This window comes from Cariama cristata, unplaced genomic scaffold, assembly GCF_000690535.1.
Source record: "Cariama cristata isolate BGI_N322 unplaced genomic scaffold, ASM69053v1 scaffold10549, whole genome shotgun sequence".
Classification (NCBI taxonomy): Eukaryota; Metazoa; Chordata; class Aves; order Cariamiformes; family Cariamidae; genus Cariama; species Cariama cristata.
Genome location: NW_009637400.1, coordinates 879 through 25156, shown reverse-complemented (window position 1 = coordinate 25156; position 24278 = coordinate 879). Strand labels below are relative to the sequence as shown.

General features: G+C 47.9%; 1 protein-coding gene across 1 annotated transcript in view; it reads left to right on the top strand.

Annotated features, from left to right (window-relative positions):
* The window catches only part of EHMT1 (euchromatic histone-lysine N-methyltransferase 1), a gene marked incomplete at its 5' end in the record, with an annotated part of 31740 nt that extends 8452 nt beyond the window's left edge, over positions 1-23288 (top strand). Inside the window, 12 exons of the mRNA XM_009708312.1 lie at positions 1965-2087; positions 4485-4586; positions 5342-5446; positions 8105-8259; positions 9076-9243; positions 9632-9776; positions 10761-10838; positions 12001-12116; positions 14315-14401; positions 19460-19538; positions 22589-22764; positions 23051-23288. Of these exons, the coding sequence (XP_009706614.1) occupies positions 1965-2087; positions 4485-4586; positions 5342-5446; positions 8105-8259; positions 9076-9243; positions 9632-9776; positions 10761-10838; positions 12001-12116; positions 14315-14401; positions 19460-19538; positions 22589-22764; positions 23051-23234 (1518 nt within the window). The remainder of the gene's footprint in view (positions 1-1964; positions 2088-4484; positions 4587-5341; positions 5447-8104; positions 8260-9075; positions 9244-9631; positions 9777-10760; positions 10839-12000; positions 12117-14314; positions 14402-19459; positions 19539-22588; positions 22765-23050) is intronic.
* Between the last annotated feature and the right edge of the window lie 990 nt (positions 23289-24278).

The window sequence follows — 24278 nt, the reverse complement described above, 5'->3', positions numbered from 1 at the left end:
TCCTTCTGTACAAGCAATTTTCTGTGGTTTTTTGGTTTTCTACCCCACGTGGCTAAAACGCACTCGGAAATCAGCACTGAAACATCCCTCCTACAAAAAAACTCCTTGTTCTCAGGGTTTACTAAGGGAAGAGTGATGGAGAGTAACGTGAGGTCTTAGAGGACACGACTGAAGCTGTCTTTCTAGGCTGTTCTCCAAGCAAGCTTCACTCTCTGAGCAATAAGCATGTAAAGCTTTGATGTAGGGCACTGTGGAGCATAGGGGAACCTGTATGCCTAAGCACACCCAGCAAAGCAGTGCACTGCCAGATGTGCCAGGGCTGTCTGACCGCTGGCAGACTGCAGGTGATCTGCAAGCTGCTGCCAAGTTGCTCTTTGTAATGAAGGCAGGTAGGCTCTGGAGCCTGGAAGCTAGCAGACCTTGCCTTGCCTTCGGTCAAAACCTGAGTAACTCCAGCAGGATTTTCCTCTACAGTGTAAATGTTCCACATGTGAAAAGGAGAGAAGGAATGATGCAAGTTTGGCTTATTGTCTGAGATTTGGATTCTAATTGAGGGAAGATGGTCAAAGACATAGGGGTGCTCTCATTGAACCCGCACCAAAATGATGTGAAGAAAAAAAGGAGGATTTAAAAAGTTACCGTTTTTCTTTTTTGTACTGGCATTCATCATCTGGAGTGACGGGAAGTATGTTTTGTTTAGCCTGGGTGACTGGGAAACGTTAAAGGGCTTTTGAAAAGCAGCAATACCGTGTCTTTGAGAATGAGCCTGCTGGGATGTTAGATTTCAGCATCTGGAGCCAGAGGCTTTCGAAGTGCTGTTTGAAGATGCAGCTATGGGCCTACCCTGCTGCTCTCCCTTGAGTTACTGCACGTGAAGACAACAGAATGACTCATTTGAGTAGAAGGAGCAAAATTTGCAAGATGTTACGAACAATTTGAATTGAGTATCGATAGGGTTGGTTTGTTTCCAAAATCCTTCATCTTCTTGTCTCTTCCCTGATGTCTGGCTACTACAGTAGCACAGTATTTGGCTGGGAATGTCCCCAGCTTGTTAAACTCGAAATGCCTCTTCTCTGGTCTGATTTAAATAGCTCTAGCTATTTGAAAGTTATCAAAACAAATGCATTCAGTGGGAGGCAACTGGAAGAATGGGGACAACTTCTTGTACCAGGTGAACCTGAGTCAGCATGATGCTGCTGTAAACAGACTTGTGCTTCACACGTGTATATGCATGCGTGGCCTGCCAAGAGTTGTGCTGTCTCTGCCGTTTTCTTCTGGCTTTGAGTGGGTTACTGAGCTAAGCCAAAGAGTTAAAGCAGGCAAGATACACATGATACAGTAGTATTTTGGAAAAGAGTAAGATTTTGGTCCAAGGCACTCCATGTTGAACTGAGCATATGCTCAGAGAACTCCGTAGAAATGTCACTGACTTCAACAGGAAAAGTTAGCCGATCTGCAGGATTTTTTTTGCAGCATTGTTAGCCAATCTTCAGGATTTTTTCCTACTTCCGTTGCAGTCAACAAGTTGTTCCTACTGCTTGTGACATTGGGAAGAGATGGTTGTTTTGTTCATTGTGTCCGTAGAAACGATAGGCCAGGGAAAACAAAGCTGCTGGAAAAAGGAGGCTGATTTTTCTGAATTGTTACACAAACAATATCTAGAAAGTAACAGTACAAAATCCATTAATAACAAGAGTTATTTAATACCAGCTGTTGGCTTCCTTATGCCCTGGTTACTGGCTGTAGAAGGCAGGAGAGAGGGCAGGCAATGTGTGCTGCTTTCCTAAACAGGTGAAGTTGGACTGCACTGCCCTCTTTCCTGTTTTTATTTTTTTTCCACCCCCCTGCTTAATATGGCTAAATTTCAGGAAGAAAATCGCTACTAAATCTCTACTCCCACATCCTTCCTCTGCTAACCACTAATGATTATAACTGTCCTTGTATTTGCCTTGGCCTCTTCACAGGCTGGTGCTAATATAGACACCTGCTCTGAAGACCAGAGGACCCCACTGATGGAAGCAGCAGAAAACAACCATCTGGAAACTGTGAAATACCTTATCAAGGCTGGAGCACTAGTAGATCCTAAGGTAGAAGTTTATTTCTTATCTTTTTCTCCTGAAGAAGCCTCTGTCCACCATTTCTTTCTCGATAGGTTTTAAGTCTTGGGTGGAAGTGCGCAGGCAGAGGAGAAATGGCCTTGCTTGTCTTGGGCATGAAGGCTTGGCAAGGCTGTAGTTGTCGGTCATATCATTTTAATGGTGCAGTGTCCTGGCTGTGAGCAGTTTGGGGCAAGTGTTTCCACTTGCTACATTGGTTTGTGGCACCAAATGTGGAGGGTATTTGATTTCATATGGAGCCACTAAGTATTAGTGTCACAAATCCATTGCAGTGAATTTGGAGTTTGATTTCAGAGTTTCCTTCTCTATAGACTCTAATAATGAGAATTTTGGGGTGACATCTTAAAATAGGCTGGTAATTAGGTGCTTGCCAAGCCAGCACAAATGACAGAGGAAGCTTTGCTTTCCAAAGGACTGATGTGTGGTTTCTTGCAGTCACGCTGCAGTGGCAAAATTGCACCCCATCTTTAAACTCTACCCTTTAATTTAGACAAATACAATAAAATGCAGCTGTCTGTTTGCCTTTAGCATGCTCTGGTTGCTTTGCAATCTTGGAAAATAGACAGATCATTTATTAGTCCCATAAATCAGATGCTATTTGGAGCACAGGAACCCTCCCCATGTGACTTTCTTATTGTTACAACCTGCTGCTGTTGATGCACTCCCCTGCTATTGCTGGGGAGTACGGCAGGGCCGGGATGCTCTTTTCACGAAGGAGCTGGCAGGGCCAGGAGCATTGCAGAAGATCCCAACTGCTGCCCACCCCTAGCCTTAAATGGCTCCTTGGAAACCTGATTCTGAGCTGAGAAGGGGGAAAGGACAGGAGAGGCACATGTGGGTTCATGCTGGCCACTGTCCCAAGTGTCTTGGAGCCATTCAGACATCTCTCACCTGATTTATTCTGTGGAAGAGAAAAGAGGGGTTTTTTTACTTCTAAAGGTAAAGGGGAGGAAGAAATCCTGAGCTTGCAAAAGCAAATTAGAAGCCTGAGAGCACGTCTGAAGTCTAGACTAGTTTATTATGTTAATTGGTTTCTTGCACCAAATTAGTCATCTTTTTGAAAGCAGCAACATTACAGTTTAAAATCAACTCCAACCATTTCGATGAGAAATCCGGACATTGACTGTGTGTGCCGAGCTGGCCCGGCCCAGCCCTGCAGGACTGCAGGGTGGGGGTTGCTGAAGACAGTGGTGGGGTGTGTGGGGGCTTCTCAGACCCCAAGGAGAAGCTATTGGTCCTGTTAATAGGACATAAAAGCCCCATGCAAAGACTGCAGAGACTTTATATTAAAATATATCTGCCCTTGATATGAGGGCTGCACTTGGCTCATGCTAATCTAAGGGGAAAGCTGTGGCTTTAGTCAGATGTGGCAGGCACTTATGGGGGTGTCGAAACCCCTTCTTTACCCCAAGAAGCCCACACAGTGCAATCCCTGACCCAAGATGTCCCATCCTTGCTCGGGTGGTTGCTCCCTAGCCCTGCACCATGCTCTCCACTCGGCCCCATCTGAAACCTCTCTCGCCTCCAGTGTTGCGTCTAGGGGCTTAGCTGGAAGGAGTCATTTTGGTTTTCAGTCTTTCATTTCCTCCTCCTTATTTCCTGGTCTCTGGGCCTTACTATGTACTAAGCCCTTGGGATATAAACGCCTGATAAAAATCAGGCTCCAGCCCCGAGATCTTTGGTGTTAATGTGGGAGTGTTTCCATCATGACTCATAGCCTGTCCATCTCCAGCAGACCCTGTATTCTCAGCTCCCAAAGGCATTTTTCCTTGCAACCTTCAGGGTTGTTTTTTATCTCCTATCTGGGCAGATGGCTTGGTCTCTTGAAAGCCTTCTAGCCCCTAGGGCAGGACACCCCTTTGCCCTGCTGCCAGGTGCTGGGATAAGTCTTTGTGCTAATAAAACACAGAAAAAAGCCTGAATAAATGGAGTATTTCAGGTTGAGTCAAGGCTGCTTTTCTGATGTAAAATGCAAGCTCTGCCTCTGTAAGTGATTTCTGCCTGCCTTTGGCTCTCCAGCACATGGAGAAGAGTTGGAGACGGTTTGTTGGGGAAGGGGAGTGTCAATCTGCCAGGGTTTGGGGCTGGTACCTTCCCTAGGCTTTGCAAAGGCATCCCTTCCCATTTGCACTCTCAGCCTCCTACTCTGCATGGGTTGCACCTCTGAGCTTTGAGTAAACCTCCCTCTACTCAGTGCTGGCGTTGGTTCTGTCTCTCTCCCCTCCTGGCAACATGCTGGGGGCTTTTGGTGTCCTCTACTCCTTCTGTAAACTTCTCTGGTGTTCCTAAGCATCACTGGTGTCGTGCAGACATTGGAAACACTGGGAAGGGATGTCCCCTGAGTGCTTGTTCTGTGGTTGTGTCCAGGATGCGGAGGGCTCCACATGTCTGCACTTGGCTGCCAAGAAGGGGCACTATGACGTTGTTCAGTACCTCCTCTCCAACGGGAAGATGGATGTCAACTGCCAGGTGAGGCTTTTCTGCGAGGGGCAGAAGCTGCTTTTCTCAGGTCAGGGACCCAAGTCTCAGCAACATGATGTCTGTGTGGTGGTTACTCAAATACAGTGCTACTGCTGGGAGGCACCTGAAAAACATTGTAGGGCAGCAATGCTATGGGCATCCTGGTCTGCTGGAGAAGGCAATCCCCTCCAATGACCTCATGGAAACTTTCCTTCCATGTGCCTTGATTTGGAGTTGCTCCTTGACCCTGAATTTGCTGATGGAGCCTGTTGCTGAAGGATGTCACTGCGCTTCTCCTAGCAGGGGGGATGGTGGGATCGTGGACGTGCTGTGGCATGGGTTGAGCTTGACACTTGCCATCACAGAGCTTATCCATTGCTGTGGGGTGAGGCAGTGCTGCATTGGGGTTCCTCGTTCTGGGGAAAGGCCAGATCCCCCAGGCTTCTCAAGAAGCTTTTGTAAGAGCTTTTACACGAACTGGATGTTTGTTGTGCCTTTTGGACAGTCAACTGTATTTGAATGACCTGGAGATCCATTGCCAGTGTGCTGAGCTGCAAATAAACTCCAGCCTGCTGAGCCGTGTTGGTTCAAATCACACTGGGCTCTGCAGCACCCTGAGGTGCAGCAGAGCAGCGTAGACCGAAGGAGAATGATGAGACAGATGTGGGGAAGGAAGGGATCTGTGGCTCCCAGGCAAGGTGCGAAGCCAGCAGGAGACCATCTGGCCCGTTCTGCGTGTCTCACCCTTTCTTTTCCCTCCTCAGGATGACGGAGGCTGGACACCGATGATATGGGCCACCGAGTACAAGCATATTGAACTGGTGAAGCTGCTGCTTGCGAAGGGGTCGGACATCAACATCCGCGACAATGTAAGGGTCTTCCTAGAATCCGTTTCAGAAATTAACCACAATCTCTGTTTAAAAACCAAACAAGCCCGAGGAGGTAGATTTTGGGCTCAGTGCAGGGAAGTGCAGTGGTCCCTTGACACAGGTAGTTTGGGGCAGTGAGTGAACAGCGTCTGGTGGGAGAATTTTCCTCCATATTCTAGGAAGAAGTCTGTAAGCTGGCAAGAAGTCCTTTTCCTCCAGCTCTTCTGACATAGCCCATGAGCACGCTGTACGTAATGCTGCGGGCTGTAGTCGGCTCTGTGCCTTGCTGCTTCTAATCCACCTGAGTCCACCGTGGTGTCACTTGGATGCTGCACCAGGCAGGTCCCCTTTGAGTCCAAACTTAGCAGCTCCACGTTGGTCACAGGCCAGTGTACACTGGGCATGGGTTAGGGTTAGGGGCATCCTCTGTGCCTTTTCAGGGGCGTGAGCTTGTATTTGTGTTTTCTGGATGGATTGGGCAGACTCTCTGCCACCAAGCATCACAAGCCTGGCTTTCCCTAGGCATAACAGGCACATAGCCACCAATATGGACAGAGTGTGCCCAGGCTGACGGCTCGGTGTGCTGGAGCTGGCTCTTGGCCTGCTTTTCACTTCCGTAAATCCTGCTCGAGTGGGATGTACTCTGCACTTGAGTCCCTGGGGTCTCCATGGGCCCGGCAGTGCTGCATGTTGGGCTGTGCCAGCCGGTTTCACAGGGATTTTCAAGTAAACAGCGAAGATACAAGGGAAATGTCTCCTTTTTTCCCCAGTCATCCAAGTTTCTATTCAGAAGACTCCTTATGTCAGCACTGCTCCTCTTCTTTTTTGCTTACTAGTATGTTTCTCACTTTTTCCTTTCTGTCTCTAAGGATATTGAAACTCCAGAAGTACCTGCAAGGCAGGCTTGGGTGTGAACCGGGGTGCGATGAGCTACTCCAGACTTTGGCCTGTAAATGTGAGATAGTTTGATAAATGAAAAGTAACTGGCTTCACTGCTTTCTGCACAGAGTTGTTACAGTGAAGTACCAACCCCACCATCAGTTCACACTCTAGCATGCCTCATGGCAGTGTATTTTCTTGTCCAAGGGCTATAAGCAGCTGGTTTATATTTGTCTCCCTAAATGCCTTGTTTTGTGTCTTGGGTGCTAGCAAGGGTAGGTGTTGGCACATTTGTCTCATGGGGCTCAGAAAGGTTCCGGCTGTTCCCAAGGCGTCACCATCCCCAATCTGAAAGTCCCTTCTCGGTAGGAGCCTCTATTTCCTTGGTAGCTTAGATAGTTCCCAGGCAGGTCTGGATCTGATACTGTTCCTAAAAGCGTAAGTCAAGGCAAGAGAGGGGGCTTTTTGGGTTGTTGCATTGCTTCAGAGCCCTAGTGCTGACTCTGAGCAAAACTGACTTGTTTGATCTGTCGCAGAAGCCTTTTGGCTACCAATTACATGATCACACATTAAATGATGAAAATCAAATCAACTCAGTCAACAATTTACTTGAAAGAAAAGTACCCTCTTAGCAGATGTACGTATCACATATCCGTTTACTGTACCTACGTTCAGTGTCTCCTGATTGCAGTTGTTAAGAAGCAATGTCACTTGTGCTAGGAAACATCAGACTCCAGGAGAAATGCTTTTGATTGTAATTATGCTGCTGTTAGGCAGTAGCCAATGCAAGGCAAAGTAACGAGTCTAGGTGTCTGTAACCTGTCTGAGCAGCGGCATGTGGTGTGCAATCAACAGGATTAATTTTTTCTGTAGGTTGGTATGTGATATGATTAGGGTTTTTCTCCTAGATGTTACCATAATGGGAGGCAGAAGCTGTATAGAAAAAGGTCTCCCCACTCCCTGGTGTATGTCAGTAGCCTTCCCATTTAAGGAAGGATCTAAGTTAAGTTGCAATGACTAAAAGATGTGCTTGTTATTGCTTTAAAAAAAAAAAGGAGAAAAGCTAGGTGATGATTACTATGATTGCGCTGTTGTAATCGACGTCTTCAGAGCTTGTCATGGGGAAGGGTTCAAAGTGTGCTGCAAACTGCACTGTAACAGAAAACAGAGTATCATCACTTAAAATATCTCCATCAAAAAGATGAGTGTTCAGCTATTTCTAGTTCTGCTAGTGAGAGATGGGTACATACAGTATTTAAGAGATGCCTGAAGTCGGATTGATTGCTTTCCCTGTGGCTCATGGTACGCTTTTGAGCACCATCATATACCCTATAGCTTGTGCTGTGCTCTTTTTCTCTTTAATTTTGTAGCACTGGGAGACATGCTAGCTTTCCTGTCTGTCTGGGCTGGGGAACCTCAGCTTCTAGCCTTTCCAGCTTGTTTGTTCATGTCTGTCACCTCTCTCATGAATTGATCCAGATTGTTTTGTGGCTTAGAGACAGACGATTTGCCTGCATGTCTGAGGAAGGCGATGGACTGCTTTGTGCGCAGCCTCCCCGTCTTTGGTGTGCGGAGGCAGCTGGAGTGAGAACTCCCTGCTTATCTGCGCGGAGATTTCCCTGCCCACCCTGGCAGTCCCAGCCAGAAGGAGCAATGTAGGGAAGGACACCAAAAGCCACACGTTGCATGCTGCAGGTGTAGAGCTAAGGGTGGTGAAGTCCCAAAGCGATAGGGTTTTAATGCACTAAACAGCCTCTTCTCTGTTTTCTTTCCCTCCAGGAGGAAAATATTTGTTTGCACTGGGCTGCTTTTTCTGGCTGTGTTGACATAGCAGAGATACTGCTGGCTGCTAAGTGTGATTTACATGCAGTGAATATTCACGGGGACTCACCCCTGCATATCGCAGCCAGAGAGAACCGCTACGAGTGTGTCGTGTAAGTACAGCTCCAGCCCTGCTGCTTCTCTGATCACTGCTTTCTACCTGGGTGCTGGCTGAGAGCTCAGGAGAGCCTTTGAAATGCCTTTGGCATTTAAGCACAAACCAAAATTGGGATTGAGGGTTTGTTTCTCCATTGCCCTGCTCCTAGGGGCGGTGGATCTGAAATACTAGCTGCTGCCAGAGCTGGTGTAAAAAAGATCAGAAAATGTGGAGTGGTCCTGGAGTCTTGGGTAGAAAGCCTGAGGGGCTGTGCTCAGCCTGGCCTTTGCAGCAGAAAGGCATCAGGCATCCTTGATGAAAAGCTTCGCCCCCCCCCGCCCCCCCCAACTAACATGGCATAATATGGTAACAGGGCTTTTCCTTTCTTTCATCACTGCTATGAATAAAGACATCATGTATACTACTCAAAAGCTGGTGAGTATAAACAAGGACCAAGTCCAATACAAGTTTCCTGTGGGACTCTTCCCATTTCCAGCCTACTCTTCCCACCCCTTATCTTTCCCCAGCAGAGAGAGTTTCAAGCCTATCTGAATTTGGGCTGGTACCAGCAAGGTGCCTGTCATGCCTGAAGCAAGGTGGAGTTTGCTCAGAGCTCTTGTGAGTGCCTAGAGCTCCAGTCTGTGGCTTCTGCCAATGCCTTCACGTAGAAGGATTCACCAAACCATGCTTAATAAAGAAAACTCATGTGATTATAGACTACTACAGATTCTGCCTTGTCCCTTAAGGGGCTGGCTGGAGGATGTGATTCAGCTCATTTTCCCCTTGTGTGGTTTCTCTTGGGGGATGCTTATCCTTTCTTGCTGTTTTGCAGTCTCTTTCTTTCCCGTGGCTCGGATGTCACTTTAAAGAACAAGGAGGGTGAGACTCCACTCCAGTGCTCCAGCCTTAACTCTCAGGTCTGGGTGGCCCTACAGATGAACAAGACTCTCAAAGAATCATCTACTGACAAGCCTGCCCAGATAGAGAAGGTTGTGAGCAGGTGAGAATATGACTGGCTTTGCTTGTGGATCATGAAATAGAGCCTTTGCACGGGGGAGGCTGGGGGCCTGGTTTAGGAAAGAACTATAAGTGCATGCTTAGCTTTTTTAACTGGTGTGAAGGTCAGTTTGAGCTTAGCAAGAACTAAGCACATGCTGATTCAGACCCTCATTTGTAAATTCATCCTCCAAATGCAAATGCTCACAAGCGCAAAGAACAATTTCTAAGGCAGGGTTGAAAAAAAATGAACTCTATTCTAGTCTGAATAGCTTTCAGGCTTTGAATGCTCAGTGATCAAAGACAGTAATTCTGCCCCAGGATGGCATTTGAATGACCCCTTGTTTGGGGGAGGTTTTCTTCTGTGACGATTTTCTTTCTCCCACTGACAGAGACATCGCCCGGGGTTATGAGCGGATCCCAATTCCTTGCGTCAATTCAGTGGACAGCGAGCCTTGTCCTAGCAACTACAAATATGTTTCGCAGAACTGTGTCACCTCCCCGATGGACATTGATAGAAACATCACTCATTTACAGGTGAGGGATCGTGTGTACCCACATGTTTTTTCCTGTCCTAATGTGTGCCTTCAGAGACGTTACAGTGCACTGCACTTCAAATGGGTTTTGCATTCAGAATGGGAATGTCTAGTCCTAATATTGCCATCAAGTGCCAGCTAAGGCAGTAGTCCTAAACTCCAGCTCTTGCTCTAGGAGATGGAATTCTGATTTTCTTTGTTTCCGAGACTTAAGCTAACCTCTGTGTTCAGCTGTGTGCTGTAGCATCAGTCATCTGGTGCTGGCTGCTGTGGCTCCCATTTATCCTTTTCCTCTGTTCTGTATCCGGAGAGTTAGTGAGTTGTGGGGAGACCTTCCTGATGCCGTCTTCGTGCTGACTGCAGAATCCAGGCCAAGGTCTTCATTGTGGTACTGGAAGTCCTTGAAGGGCTGGGTTGTGACAAGCAGAGGTGGGGAAGTGTAGGGTGAGGGTGACCCCTCTCTGGGCACAGCTCTCAGATGGCTGAAGGGAACTTCCCATGCCGAAGCCCTGTTGTGCAGCAGCTGGTGGTGGGACTGTGTTGGCTTGGGGAGTCCTGGGGAAGCAGCCAGCTGGAGCACCCATGTGGGAAGAAGGAAGCGGCAGGAGAGGACTGAGACATCACATTGCATCGTCTCCCAGCTCTGGTCCCTCCTTGGAGCTTTCCTTGTCCACAAGTGTGGAGTACAGCTCATAGGGCATGGAGGAAGGTTAGTAACACAGGGGGACGTCCTCTCATGAGAAGTGAAGATGGCTCAGTATGAGATCCTTTTCTGCAAGCCAGACTCCTTTGACATTCATTGCACACAGAAATAAATGATGGAGTGAAAATGCCACTGAACCGATGAGGCTGGTTATCTTTCTGCCTAACGAGCTGCAGCAGGAGAAGACAGAGACTTGTGGTTTCCTCTTTGACCCAGTCACAGAAGTCGCTCTTTCAGTTACGTGTGAGTGGTGTGGAGTTCACCCTTTTTCTTCTCTTCCAGTATTGCGTATGTATAGACGACTGCTCCTCCAGTAACTGCATGTGTGGCCAACTCAGTATGCGCTGCTGGTATGATAAGGTGAGGACACAGAACCTCCTGTTGGGTTAGAGCAGGGTTTGCGAGCTGAACCTTGCACAGTTCAGGATTTATAATAGTAGCTTAAAAACAGTTCCTTGCACAACTCCTCTACCTTTCGTTTTAAAATGCCTGAAGTTGTAGTCTCAGCTTTGAGATGTAGGTGGTAATAACAAAATGCGTACTCAGGGAAGCTTTTCTAGTGTTATTTATTTGTGTTACTGTCATGCCAACTGAGCCATTAATTATACCCATGTGACAGAGAGCATTTAATAATCCATGCGTGAAATCAGCTTCCGTTTCAGAGCAACGTAGAAAATGCTGTAATATGTAAACGAGGGGAGGGTAGTAGAGAGATTTTTTTGCCTGCTTTTATTTATTATGATCCTTCCGGATGAAGGCAAAGTAAAGGTGTTTTAACTGCAACATTGCCAGAAGCCTGGTTTGTTTTTGGTAAGTATGTTTCAATCCTCCAGGGAGGTTTTGAGGTTAGTATTTGGACAGGTTTTGCTAAGATCATAAGTTCTGTGAATTTGCGAGTTTCTCTTGAGGGAGTATTGGCATCTTTCTTTGCTTTGTAGCCATTTTATTTACACATTAATAGTTGATTACATCTTTCAAGCCTGAAAAGCCAAGTTTGTTAAATATAATGAACTGCGTCTATCGCTTCCTTCCTATATGGTTGGTAAATAATTGAATTGTAGCTTTTTTGGGAGTGTTATTTGGGAAGATAATGTGGTTCACAGAACTTGGGTGTACTGGCCTTGTACTCTGGAAGTTTAGGCTTTATTCCAGAGACAGACTAAGCATCCGCTTCTCCCCTCCAGCACTGCAAAATGATAACGATGATGATGCACACCAGTTTTTTTAAGACCTCTTTTTTGGTGGTGTGTAGGGTGATGCCAGGCAGCAAACGTCTAGATAATCTCTTGCTGTTTGTCAGCTGTGAGTGATAGTGGTGAGTGTGCCACTGTCGGGGTAGAGCAAAACCACTGCAGAAGTTGGGGGCTGATGCTGGTTTTGGGGAGATGGGGACATGCCTCCACCTTGGAGTTCTCTGGCTTGTTTTTACACTTGGGGGAATTTCTTCTGTTGACCACCCTCTGGTTTGGAGGGGTCACAGGAATAGAGAACTAACCCAGTCTTGAATGCCTCTCCTCTTCAGGACGGCCGACTCCTGCCTGAGTTCAACATGGCTGAGCCACCCCTGATCTTTGAGTGTAACCATGCATGCTCGTGTTGGCGAACCTGTAGGAACCGGGTGGTACAGAATGGGCTCAGGTGAGAAGGAGGATCCAAACGCAGCTTGTCTTGGCAAGACCAACACCAAACTCGTGAGCTTTCTGGCCCTCTAGTCTTAGCTCACCCATAAACCCACAAAAACCCAGGACTTCCCAAGATGAGACAGAAGTTGGGGCAGGTGCCACCACACAGTGGTGGGATGCGAGCGGGTTCCTGTGTGCTGCTGGTGGGAATGAAGCAGCAGCAGGTTGATGAGCTCAGTTAATACTTGCACCCTGCCCCTGTCACTGTCAGGTGGGAACTGCGGTGTTCTTTCATCAGCCTGACCATAAAATATATATATGGCTTGTCGGATTGAATGGACAGCCTAGATGTAACTTTTCAGGTGGAGATCTGTGAAGAAAACAACAGCAACAGAAACTGCAAAGCCTTAATTTAGAAGATCTAAGTTACCAGTCTAGATTATAAATATAGGCCAGCATGCCCAGACTTGGCTGCTTAAAATTTCCAAGTTATTGGCATGACTGCTCCTGAATTGGATACCTAAATACCTGTTGGCCTCGGTGCTGCAGGTTAGGCCATTAGGATTTCGGTGGCAGGCCAAAAATGGAAATGATTTGTTTTGGACCTGTGCTATGGAGAAGTTTGCCACTGCACTAAGTTCAAAGGAATCCCACTGGAAAAAAGACTTTTGCAATTTTTTTGTAGTACTGGCAACACTTTTTTGCAAGCTTTGTAGTTTCAATGACATTTTGCAATGTTAAAAATAAGTTAGGAAAAAGCTCAGTGCATTTCCACAGAACTTTACCTCTCTCTGGTTTTCCCTGCCAAGCTCCAGAGCTCCGGTGTCTACGTGGGTGTTTATTTAGGAGCTGTACAGCTAGAGCTGTTGCTTTTGCATTTTTGCCTTGCTAAAGTGTTTTTCTGAAAGATGGGAAGCATTGGAAACCCAACCATGAGCCTGGGGGAGCAGCTGTGTCGGGAAGCTGGCAGTAAGGACAGGTGCTTGGCAGAGCTGTGCTTGAGGTCCCTGGGGAGGCAGCAGAGGAGAGCTCCTGCGTTTGGGCTGCAGCGCGACACATGGGTGCTCCTGCTCCGTTTTCAGTTCTTCCTTTATCAAATTTGCTCCAAATTAACTCCGCTCAGCAGCACACACGTTTCCATCTGGAAGGCTGACCCAGCTAAGCCGGGAAGCTGAGGTCGGAGCTGTGGTCCTGCTGCTGCCGGTGTCGGCCCCGACAGCAGAGCCTGAACCTGAGCTTGGCTCTCTGCTCTGCTGTGATGGACGAGGCAAAACACGCGGGAGCTTCCTCAAACTTGAAGTACAGTGTTATAACTGGTTTCTCTGAGAGTGATCGTTCTCGTGACGTTGTGTTTTGCCCTCGAGAAGGCTTCAGGAGCTGTGATCAAATATGAGAAAATGCACAGCCCCTGATTTGAGCTGACGGTGCAAGGAGGGAATGGGTGGGGGGAAGAGAAGTACTGGGAAAAGCAACAGAGTGAGGTTAAGGTGAGCATCGGATTTCTCCTTATTCCGATAACAGCATTGCTGAGAGTGGGTTTTGGTTCCCGCAGGGACACTGAGCCTTCCCTAGCCCTGGAGATGGTTCATCCTGCACTTAACTCAAGTTCTGGCTGAGCAGGAGGCAGAATGACTTACAGGATTGTTTCTCTGCCTATAAACTCCATCAGTAAAATTCCACAGAGCAGCTATTACACCAAGAAGTTTCAAGTTGCAGCGTTTCTTCCTTGTCTTTCAGCCAGGGAGCTGGATATGATGGAGTTGCTAAATGCACTGGCCTCAGCAGAGGGCAAAGGGATCAGAGCACTTAGTTCAAGGTGTTCTTAATTCACCATAAGCTCCCTGCCTTCCCCCTGCAGTACCCTTCCCTGCAGAGCTACACTGCCTTAAGTCCCCTTCCACCTTCCTTGCCTTCTCTGGAGTGCAGGGTGTGTGCATGGAAGGGAAGAGAAATGCTGGTAGTTGGATTCTGGTATCCTACGTGTAAATCGTCAACAGTGTAACCGCACAGAGCATCCAGCCCCACAACCCCCGGTCCCTAGGTATGCACCTTGCAAGGTGCAACTGGGCCGGGAGAAGGGGTTGATGGGTACCCGTCCCTCTTTGAGTTTGTGGTGATGGAAGATTGCTGGCTTTTTTGTTCGTCTCTCTATGAAAATTTGTTGTCTTTCTGCAGAGTGCTGCCATTAAAGTGGCTTCGTTCCTTCTTTTCTAGGACTCGATTGCAGCTTTATCGGACACAAAAGATGGGCTGGGGTGTGCGAACAATGCAAGACATTCCACTGGGAACCTTTGTGTGCGAGTAAGTTATTCAGCTTTCATTAGCTCATGCAAGTGCATCGCTTCCCGAGGGCCAGGGTGGTTTGCTCCTCTCTAAGGAGAGGTTTTCACGCAAATCAAATTGACATCAAGCCGAGCTGCTTGCCCTCAGTCAGAGGTTTCCTGACTCCATTTCCTGCTCTGTTTGTCCTTTTCCTCATAGTGTGGAGCTTTCTCCACCCCTCTCCATCATGCTGGGATCTGTGCTCAGCTCTCTTACCCGTCTGAAACACAAGTGATGGGGGAAAAATGCATTTGAGTTGTACTCAACTCACGTGATCACCATGGATATGGGACACTTAAGGCCAAGGCAATTTGGAACAACTTTTTGTATCAGATCTTTTTCTGTTTCAATACGGACTTCTAAAGAGGTTTTCCAGTGTCACAGCTCTGGCTTTAGTCTGATACAGCAAAACAGTAAAGCACTTGGCGTTAAGAACATATTTCGGCCCTGATTCAATAAAGTACTTAAGAACAGAAATGTTCAGATTTACGTCAAGTGAAAAAACTGCCATCGAACCCCATGGTTTTTAGGCTTTAAAGTGGTACCTTATTAAATATTTTGGAAAGTGTTTTCTTCATTACAATACTACAATGAGTTAAGACCTTCTGAGTAAGGTTGGACTTGTGCCCTTCATGGAAATAGGTGCTGGGGTTTTTTAGAACTGGTTATTGATGTTTTATAGAATTGGAGTGGGGGTTTGGGGAAGATTATTGCAGAATTTAAAAAAAAAAAAAAAGGAAAAGATAAATCTGCAGTGAATTGGCCAAATATTTCTTCTGTGTTAGGAGCAGCCACGTGATAAAATGTTTTTTCAGAGGTAAAGCTTAAAACTGCTGTTTGTGGGGAGTGTCTCAAGTCTGTCTTCAGGTGGGGCTTTCTGTAAGTACTAAAGGTCCCTGTGCTGTAGTGTGCTGGTTTTGGCTGGGGCAGAGTTACTTTTCTTCACAGTAGCTGGTATGGGGCTGTGGTTTGGATTTGTGACCCAAACAGTGCTGATAACCCAGGGATGTTTTCGTTACTGCTGAGCAGGGCTTGCACAGAGCCAAGGCCTTTTCTGCTCCTCACCCCACCCCACCAGCGAGGAGGCTGGGGGGGGGCACAAGGAGTTGGGAGGGGACACGGCTGGGACAGCTGACCCCAATGACCCAAGGGATATCCCATACCGTATGACGTCATGCTCAGTGTATACAGCTAGGGGAAGAAGAAGGAAGGGGGGGATGTTGGGAGTGATGGCATTTGGCTTCCCAAGTCACCGTTAGGTGTGATGGAGCCCTGCTGTCCTGGAGATGGCTGAACACCAGCCTGCCCCTGGGCAGTGGGGAATGAATTCCTTGGTTTGCTTTGCTTGCGTGCGTGGCTTTTGCTTTCCCTATTAAACTGTCTTTATCTCAAGCCACGGGTTTTCTCACTTTTACCCTTCCCATTCTCTCCCCAAACCCACTGGGGGGGAGTGAGCGAGCGGCTGCATGGGGCTGAATTACTGGCTGGGGTTAAACCACGACATTTGGTTCAGTGCCCAGAGATGAGCCAGAGCCTGGGAGTAAACTGCTCCCAAAGAAAAGGAGGCGCTGACTTTATACTGAATCCTACTGAAATGCTAACACACAAGAGGAATAAGCAGTGGTGAACAGGCGGCCCAAGGAAATGGGGCAGCCCTGCGTGACGGTGTAATTAACACAGCCGGGTGCGTTGTAGAGCACATCCGAACTGATGGGGTGCAGATACCACAACCGTGCTTAACTCTTCCCTCCACCCTTGCCAGGAGCTGCTGACGCGGCTTCAGTGGTAGGCACTATCTTCTTCATTATCTAAATGAGCTGCATACTAAAAAGCTGAGCTAATTTATGTCTTGCCCATGCACATTCCTCCTTGTCTTCATCACTCTCTCACACACATACACACACGTTATTTGCTCAACTCACCAACTCGCAGTCCTCGTGTCCTCAAGCCAGCTGCACTGATGTCCTTCCTGTGATTCTTTATGGGCAACCTGTAGACTTGGTTTCTTCTTTTCCTCATCTCTGGCAAAGAAGCCCCGGTGCCAGCAGTGCTCAGGGGCTGCTTGCACACTGCGGCTCCTGGGATCAGCTCTTCTGGAAGAGCATTTTGCATCAAACGTCTGGATTAGAGCCCTGAGCGGGTAGTCGCTTTCTACAGCTGTTATGACTCTTGCTTTGGAAGGATGATAGTTGTATTGGTGTAAGGATGACTGTTATTCCATGATTTTTTACATATGCCCACATGGGGGGCAAATCTTGAATAATTCTCACAACACTTTTATTTTGCAAAAGTCTGCCGGTCCTGACTGTCTCTGTGTGTAAATGCCTTTCTTACGCACGTACTGCTTTTCGGCCTGCTCTGTACCCCAGGTACCTTTCAACTTTTCTCTGTAATTACTCCAAAAACGGTTTCCCTTTCTATTTCTGCGTTCAGGCTGTCCCTCTGGCAGCCCTCGGCAGCTTCTGCAGGGAGCATTTAACAGCGCTCGGAGCAGTTTGGCAGCTGGGAGGAAGGCTCAGCCGGCATGGTGGCCAGCCAGCCCTCCTGCTGTTGTCTCCAGGGCTCCCCAGACCCTTCACCTGCTCCAGACCCTTCACGTGCTCCAGACTCTCCTACTAACAGCCTCTGGTACCTTCAGTGCAGTCCTGGAAGCAGCAGCTTAACGAGGGGACATGGAGCAGTGTTATCCTCCCTGCCCCGTTGGGCTCCCACAGGGATTTTAGGCTCCTCCACTCACAGATGCTCAGGAGTGTGCTCGTGTGCAGGTTTCTCCCTGGCCTCTGAATTTGTCACTGCTCAGAAGTTGCTGTTGCTCAGCCTGTGCTCACGGTGCTGTGGCTTGTCTTGAATCTGCTCTGTTCGTGCTGGCTTGGTAGATGGTGTAACTGCTCATTCTGGAAATGGCACAGCTGGTTAAGGGTCTTTATTAGAGAGAGTGTGAATTGGTGGGATGCAGAAACCAGAGGTTTGTGAGGATATGGTCTGTTCTTTTCAGCGCATGTCCATTACGTGGTTTTCAAATATTTAATTTCTGTATAAAACAGTGATGCTCTGGGCATCGAGCCAGGTATTTTAGCCGCACCTTCAGCCAGAGAAGCCCCAGGCATCCTGTCTCCCACACCTCATGGAAAACGCTGGAGCCTTTGCTAGGGTCTTCGTGTTGCTCTTGATTTTAGCATGGAGTGTGCTCTGATCTTGTGGTGATGAGTGGCAGTGTAGATGCCGAGATGTAGTTACTTGCCATCAGTGTGCTGAACATCTTGCTGAGAAGAAAGAGGCTGGCTTGACTTTGGAGTTCTTAAATGAAGGGGCTGGTGCTCCTGTCCTTTTTTGGGTAGGAACATGCACCTTTTGCACATCCTTCCATAACTTTGGACCTGGGAAATTAGGGAACCATTTGTATCTGTAAGCAGTCCTGGAAAGGAAATGAGTTAGAGGAATAGTGTTTAAAGGAACATCAAAAGAACAATTTTTAATTAGATTGTGTTTTTTTGTTTCACTGAGGTGCAAACCTGAAGTGGCTGTCCCTCAGCAGCGTGCCTCTCCGTGCAGCATTATTCAGCTGTTTCTCAGCTGCCGCTGGCCGCTGTGCCATGCTACAGCAATTTCTCTCCCTCTCTGGCCGTCATCTTCCTATTGCTTTAGGTCACCGATGAGCGTGTGATTTCCAGTAATGCCATAGCCTTACAAGAGCCCTTAATAAATAACAAGATGCAGTGGGGGCAAACAGGAGGAAAACAAGCGACGGCAGCCTCCTGCTCTGGCAGAGCAACTTGGCCAGATCACTCAGATTTGGGAACTGCAGCCAAACGATCCCTTCTCACGGAGTCTATGGGTCCTCTCCAGGTTAATGTTTTGTGGCTTTCCTCTTCCCCAGCCCTGGAGTTAAATGCTGCCGTGAGCCACAGGGGGAAATGGATACGGTTGGTTAACGCTTTGAAAATGCCTTCAGAGCTGCAGAGGAATGCTGTGATAATGGCTGCTGATCACGGAAGTCTCTGTTGATGCTGTGAAGAAGATTTATTCGTATTGTGAATCCTTTGCTTATAATTAATTAGCATTGCATTGCAGGCTGGGAAGACTTAACGTACCGGACTCTACTGTACTCTTGCTTCTTTCTTGTATTCTCCCTCTGGCTCAGTTCCTCTCCTCTTGTGTCTCTTACTTGGATTGCAAGCAGGTCAGGGCAGGAAATGTTGAACCTTGACAGTCCAAAACTGTTTAAGATGGAGACAGGGAGACAAATGTGGGAACATCAGTGCAGGGACTTCTGCAGCAAGGGGGTTTGCATCAAAGCCAGCATCTGTCTGGGCTGTGAAGGCGATGTGTGTATTTAGTCCTTCTCAGCAAGCCAGGCCAAGCAGCACGTGCCTTGCAGTGCTCAGAGGACCTGGTCGTAATCTGCCTTGCACCTGGTTTGACAAGGTCACGGTTACTGGGCTCACAGCTCTGATTTATTCTGGTTAGAGAGGGACTGAGAAAGAAACCTAGATCCTTCCAGGGATCCTGCCAGGTTAGGTTAGACCTAAGCCTTTTAAAACAAACCTTTTTAAGGTATGTAGCCTAAGTAATCGGTCAAAATACCCTGGAAAATATAGGAAGGACAGACATAAACACTTTGCTTTGGGATGTAAACAGCACAAGAACTGCGGTGCTGTATAGGAAAGCCAGGGCATGAGTCTGACAGTGAACATAAGGAGAATTGGATTAATGTGTTGAACCTGACCAACAAAGAGATTTGCAAAAGGAAACGTAGTCCTCAGAAAAAAGTAAATTTTGTTGGAAGTAAGACTCCATTTTCAATATTAAAAGCATTGCCTTGAAAAGACAGAGTTTGGAGCCAGAGTTTAGCTGCTCTAAGTTGGCAAAGCTCGGTTTGCCCGGGTAGCTCTGAGGTGACCCGCACTGCTAAGGCTGTGGGTTGCCGTCTGTGGCTGGGCTGTATCCCTTTCTTTCCCTCTTCCCAGAAAGAGATGTTTAAACCCAAGCTTGTGATTGCCTGAGCATCTTATTTCTGCCTTTCCTGTTTGTCCACAGGTACGTTGGTGAGCTGATATCCGATTCTGAGGCAGATGTCCGTGAAGAGGACTCCTACCTCTTCGACCTTGACAACAAGGTACTGTATCTGAAGGTGTCTAACGAGACAAACCCAAGGTCTTGCCTCTCCAAAAAAGCAAAGAGAATATTTGTCTCCATCTTGATGTACAGCGCAATCTGAAAGCCTGCAAAGAGGAGGACCACATCCTCGCTGTGTTTTAGTCAAAACATAGAGTGGTTGAGGTAAGGCTTAGGGCTTGTTAAAATGGTAACCGAGCCCAGCAGCGCTGGTACCGTGGTACGTGCTGCCCACACCAGTTTTGATGCCAGATGCTCTTCTGTCAAAACCGTTTGGTACCCTGAGTTCAGTTGTTCAGTTTGATACTCAAGTGTGTGTATGCAGGCTTGCAGCTGTGTAGATTGGCAGCTTTGTAAGTTCTTCATAAAAAGATGAGCTGAAAGACTGAAAAAAAAAAACCCAAAACAACCTCCGTTCACTTACAAAGGGATCCATCAGCTACCCTGGCAGGGACTTGAGGCTTGTTCTGCTGCTAGTTATTCTGCGCTGCTCTGTGGAGGGCTGTCTCAGAGCGGAAATCTTGCTTTGAAAAGTGCGATCTAAAGCTTTTAAGCAAGGCCATCACTTCAGACTTTCCTTGGGAAAGGAGAGGAGGAGAAAGGTGAGCTGGGGACTCAGAGGAGTGGGGTGGCTTCCGAGGAAGGCTGTAAAACAGTCTCTGTCTTGTTTCTGCCATCACATAGTGCCAAAGAAGCTTTGCTTTATTTTTTTGCCTTGTCATTTTTTAAGCAACAAACGTTCAACAACAGAAAAAAGATAAGTAACGAGTCTTGTAGTCAGTCTGAAAACAGTGGAGTCAAGCTGTAATTAAGAAGTTGAAAAGCAGCAGAGCCTTCAACCTGGTTTGTGCATTTATGAACAAGAGCCCACCTGGGCCTTGCCTTGCCTTTAGGTTAGTCCTTACCTGGCGGACTGCCTTGAGGGAGAACCTCTGCGTTTGCTCTTATGAAGCCTTCAGTGAAGTGAGGAGGGTGACTTAAGTGCAGGCAAAAGCATCATCTTTTTTCAGGGCATCTTCAAAGAGGAGATCTGTAGATAACCAGGCACCAAGTGATTGAGTGATCGTTAAAAGAAACCCATCGGTCCAGGTGGAGGAGGGCAGAACCAGCCAGGTCCTGTGGCCTCCTGAGTGATGGGAAGTTACTCAGGGTTTGAACCCCAATCCCGGGAGGGTCAACTTTGGGGTCCTGGTGTGTCTTGAAGGGGTGACCTGAAGGGGTTTGTGCTGTAGTGAAAAGAGAGTGGTTGGGTCATCATTTCTATTGTCCCTGTTGCTTGAGTTGTCACTCAAGGCAACATGCATGGTGAATCGTTCAGTGTGCCAGGTGCTGCAGTCACATCCAAGTCCACGTCTGAAAAAGGAGAAATATCAAACAGCCAAAATTTAGTACCATTGCTGGGTTCTAGGAGGAGGACGTAGCACAACAGATGCTCTCTGAGCACCCACTGGTTAAAGGGATAGTTTTCTTGTCTCTGTACTAGAGAGCTGGAAAAAAACAAGCTATTTCTGGGAAAGATGAGGTTGAGTGTTAGCTGCTGTGGTTGCTTTCTGTTGGTGTTAAGCCACCCCTTTCCCACGCGCAGGCCCATCCTCTGCAGTCCTTGCTCACACACTTGGCCCTGCTGTGCTCCGTCGAGGAGAGGCAGCAGTCGAGGCTGGAACGGGCTGCCCAGGGAGGTGGTGGAGTCCCCATCCCTGGAGGTGTTTAAGAAAAGACTGGACGTGGCACTTAGTGCCATGGTCTAGTTGACGTGGTGGTATTAGGGCAAAGGTTGGACCCAGTGATCCCAGAGGTCTCTTCCAACCTCATCAGTTCTGTGATCTGTGTGACCCCTGCCTGCCTGCAGGCCAGAAGGGCTCTCTCCAGGCATCCTCCCTTCTAAGAACCCTCAGTGCCTTCCCACTCTTGAGAAGGAGACTCACCTCACCCCCGAGCAGGTTCATGGTTTCTCCTCTTCCTCTCCAGTTGCCACCGTGTGACTCAGTTCCTGATACCCTCCTAGCAAGGTGGGAAGCAGTTTGCTTTGGGACTTGTCCTCCTCAGCAGCTTCACAGTGAGGATGCTGCCTGTGTTGGTCAAGGCAGCAGGTTCCTTTCTTGAGATGCACATCTTGACTTGCATGGTGGAGAGCTCAGCTCTTTCCAGATGGTCACTAGTGGGTGATGTTGTCCTCACCAACCGTGGCATTTCCATGGATAAAAGTGAGGGGGTGACGGGAATTACTTACGACTGAAATTAGAGCTGGTAACGCTGTGTGTGATATGGGACCATGTGGGGTGATGCTTGCCCCAGTCGTTGGGACATCTTCCCTGGGCTCCTGCACCAGCCGGGCGGTGTGATCTGGCACAGCTCATCCATTAACGATTGCAAGGTGCTTGCCCAAGAGGGAGTTTGAGCACTGCTAATGGATCCTTTTGCTTTTGGCCTCTTTGCAACTGAAATTAGCTTCTGTAATTAAAGTCTCTGCTTTGCACAGTCATTCTCTGCTGGAATAAAAAAGCCCTGAGGGGGGTTCTTTTATTTTCAAGGAAAACAAAATATTGCTCCTCTCTGGAAAGGGAATTTCTGTGTTCTCACTTTCACTTTTATCTGCAAAAACCTGTGTTTTCTTGAGGCTCTGGCTTTGTGTTTCCTAGCTGTCATGTTCAATTAGAGGACAGAACAGATGCCTGTTCCCGTATCCAGTGGCTTTTACCCAGAAGATGTCTGTCTGCACCAAACATCAATCCCACTACGCCAAACTGGCAGAGCAGGACTGGGGAGAGCTGATGTGCCAGCCAGCGTCAGGGGCATTTTAAAAGGTCTTTGGGCTTGTAGGGGCAGAGTGCCATGCAGAAAACTGTATTTTCAGGGTACTGTGGAATAGAAGAGTGCGTGTGTTTAGGCCTTTTAAACCCGCAGTGGGTGTCCTGCCCTGGTTGTTCTTGATGCTCTCCAGGGTATTTGTGGAGCGACCCATCGTTGGGTCATTTGTTTTATTTAAACACGTAGCATTAATAATACTAAACCCAACCTCATCTAATGAAAGATGCAATGTTTCTGCTCTAGGACGGCGAGGTGTACTGCATAGATGCCCGTTTCTATGGCAACATCAGCCGCTTTATAAACCACCTCTGTGAGCCAAACCTCATCCCGGTGCGAGTCTTCATGTCGCATCAGGACCTCCGCTTTCCCAGGATCGCCTTCTTCAGCACGAGGCACATAGAAGCCGGAGAAGAAATTGGGTAGGTGCTGTCCCCGGGGCTGCCCCTGCCTTGCTCGGGGAAGGATGGAGTGCAGAGGGATGAGAGCTCTGCTGCTCCTGAGCTGGATCACTCCATCCCTTTACTCCCCAGGCCGTGTCCCTGGGGATCCCGCAAGCGCGCTTCATCCCCTGAAGCTTTGCAGAAACCCAGATTGTGGCAGCACCCGAGGATTGCTGACCCTGGCATCTTGCGCCAATGCACGATCCCTTTTTGTTCCTGCGTGCTGCTGCTTTACACTGACCCCGTCTCTGTCTCTCTCTTGCAGCTTTGACTACGGAGACAGGTTCTGGGACATCAAAGGCAAATACTTCAGCTGTCAGTGCGGTTCACCCAAGTGCAAACACTCGAGCTCAGCGCTGGCCCAGCGGCAGGCGAGCACCTCGTCCCAGGACATGCAGGAAAACGGGCTCCCCGATACCAGCTCTGCCACGGCAGCCGGCCCCTTTTGAGGCTCCGCTCCCCAGAGACTGACTTGTTTTAACCCTATAGGTTCACATACTGTCTGAATTTCCATTTAAAGCGAAAAAAAAAAAAAAAAACAAGAAAAAAAAAAAAAAAAACAAACACAAACAACCCACTCAAGGAAAGCCAGGGGTTCGTGACACTTAGGGCTGTGCCACCGACTGTTACTTGAGGAATAAGTAAAAGCAAATCCCACCTCCGTGATGTTGTTCTCCCCTCCCTGGTCCTGGAAAGCTGCTGGTTTTCACAGTTGCGTGTGGAGGGGTGGCTGTTGCGTTTTTTTGGTTTTTTTTTTTCCATGCAAGCTGTCCTGGCCTCCATCTCTTAATGTGCTAAGTGTTGTCAGAGCCAAGGGAGAGCTGCCCGTCCTCCGAATATTGTTAATTGAATGGATCGCTCATGCCAAGTCATCTCCAGTTCACTTGTAATAAACTTTGAATACTTGATGGGACTTTCTTTTTAACAGCTGGGGGGAGCGGGGAGGGAGAGGGAGGTGCTGGTGTTTGGGTTTGCTTGGCACAGCCCCGGGGCAGGTTCTGCTGGTTGGTTTTTGTTGGTTTGTTTGGTTTTTTGGTTGGTGTTTTTTTTTTTTTTCCTTCTTTTTTAATCATGAGTTTCTCCCGCATCTTGCAGGACGTTGCGGTGGGGCCTTTCCCTAGGAGCTAGAGGGCATTTCTAACAAATACCTTCCTTGTTACCAAATCCACCGGCTTTTTTCTCTTCTGATGAGAAGAAACTCAGAGTCCTTACAATCCCTTTGGTTCCTGGCTCTCTCGCGAGCCCCCCAGAGACGCTTCCCCTAAGACCCCGCTCCCTCCCGGGCTTTCTCCGTTACAAACCAGCTCTTGTCTGCGCCGCTTGGCCGTGTTACTGTCTCAGTGTTCGGTTCGTCCGTGGAAGGATTTCCCTCGCCCTGTTGCATTAGTGGTTTTAGAGAGGGAAGGTTGAAGGGGATTGTACAAGACACTAACTTCTTAAGAAAAACAGTTTTTTTCTTTTTTAAAAAATAAAATGAATGATATATATATTAT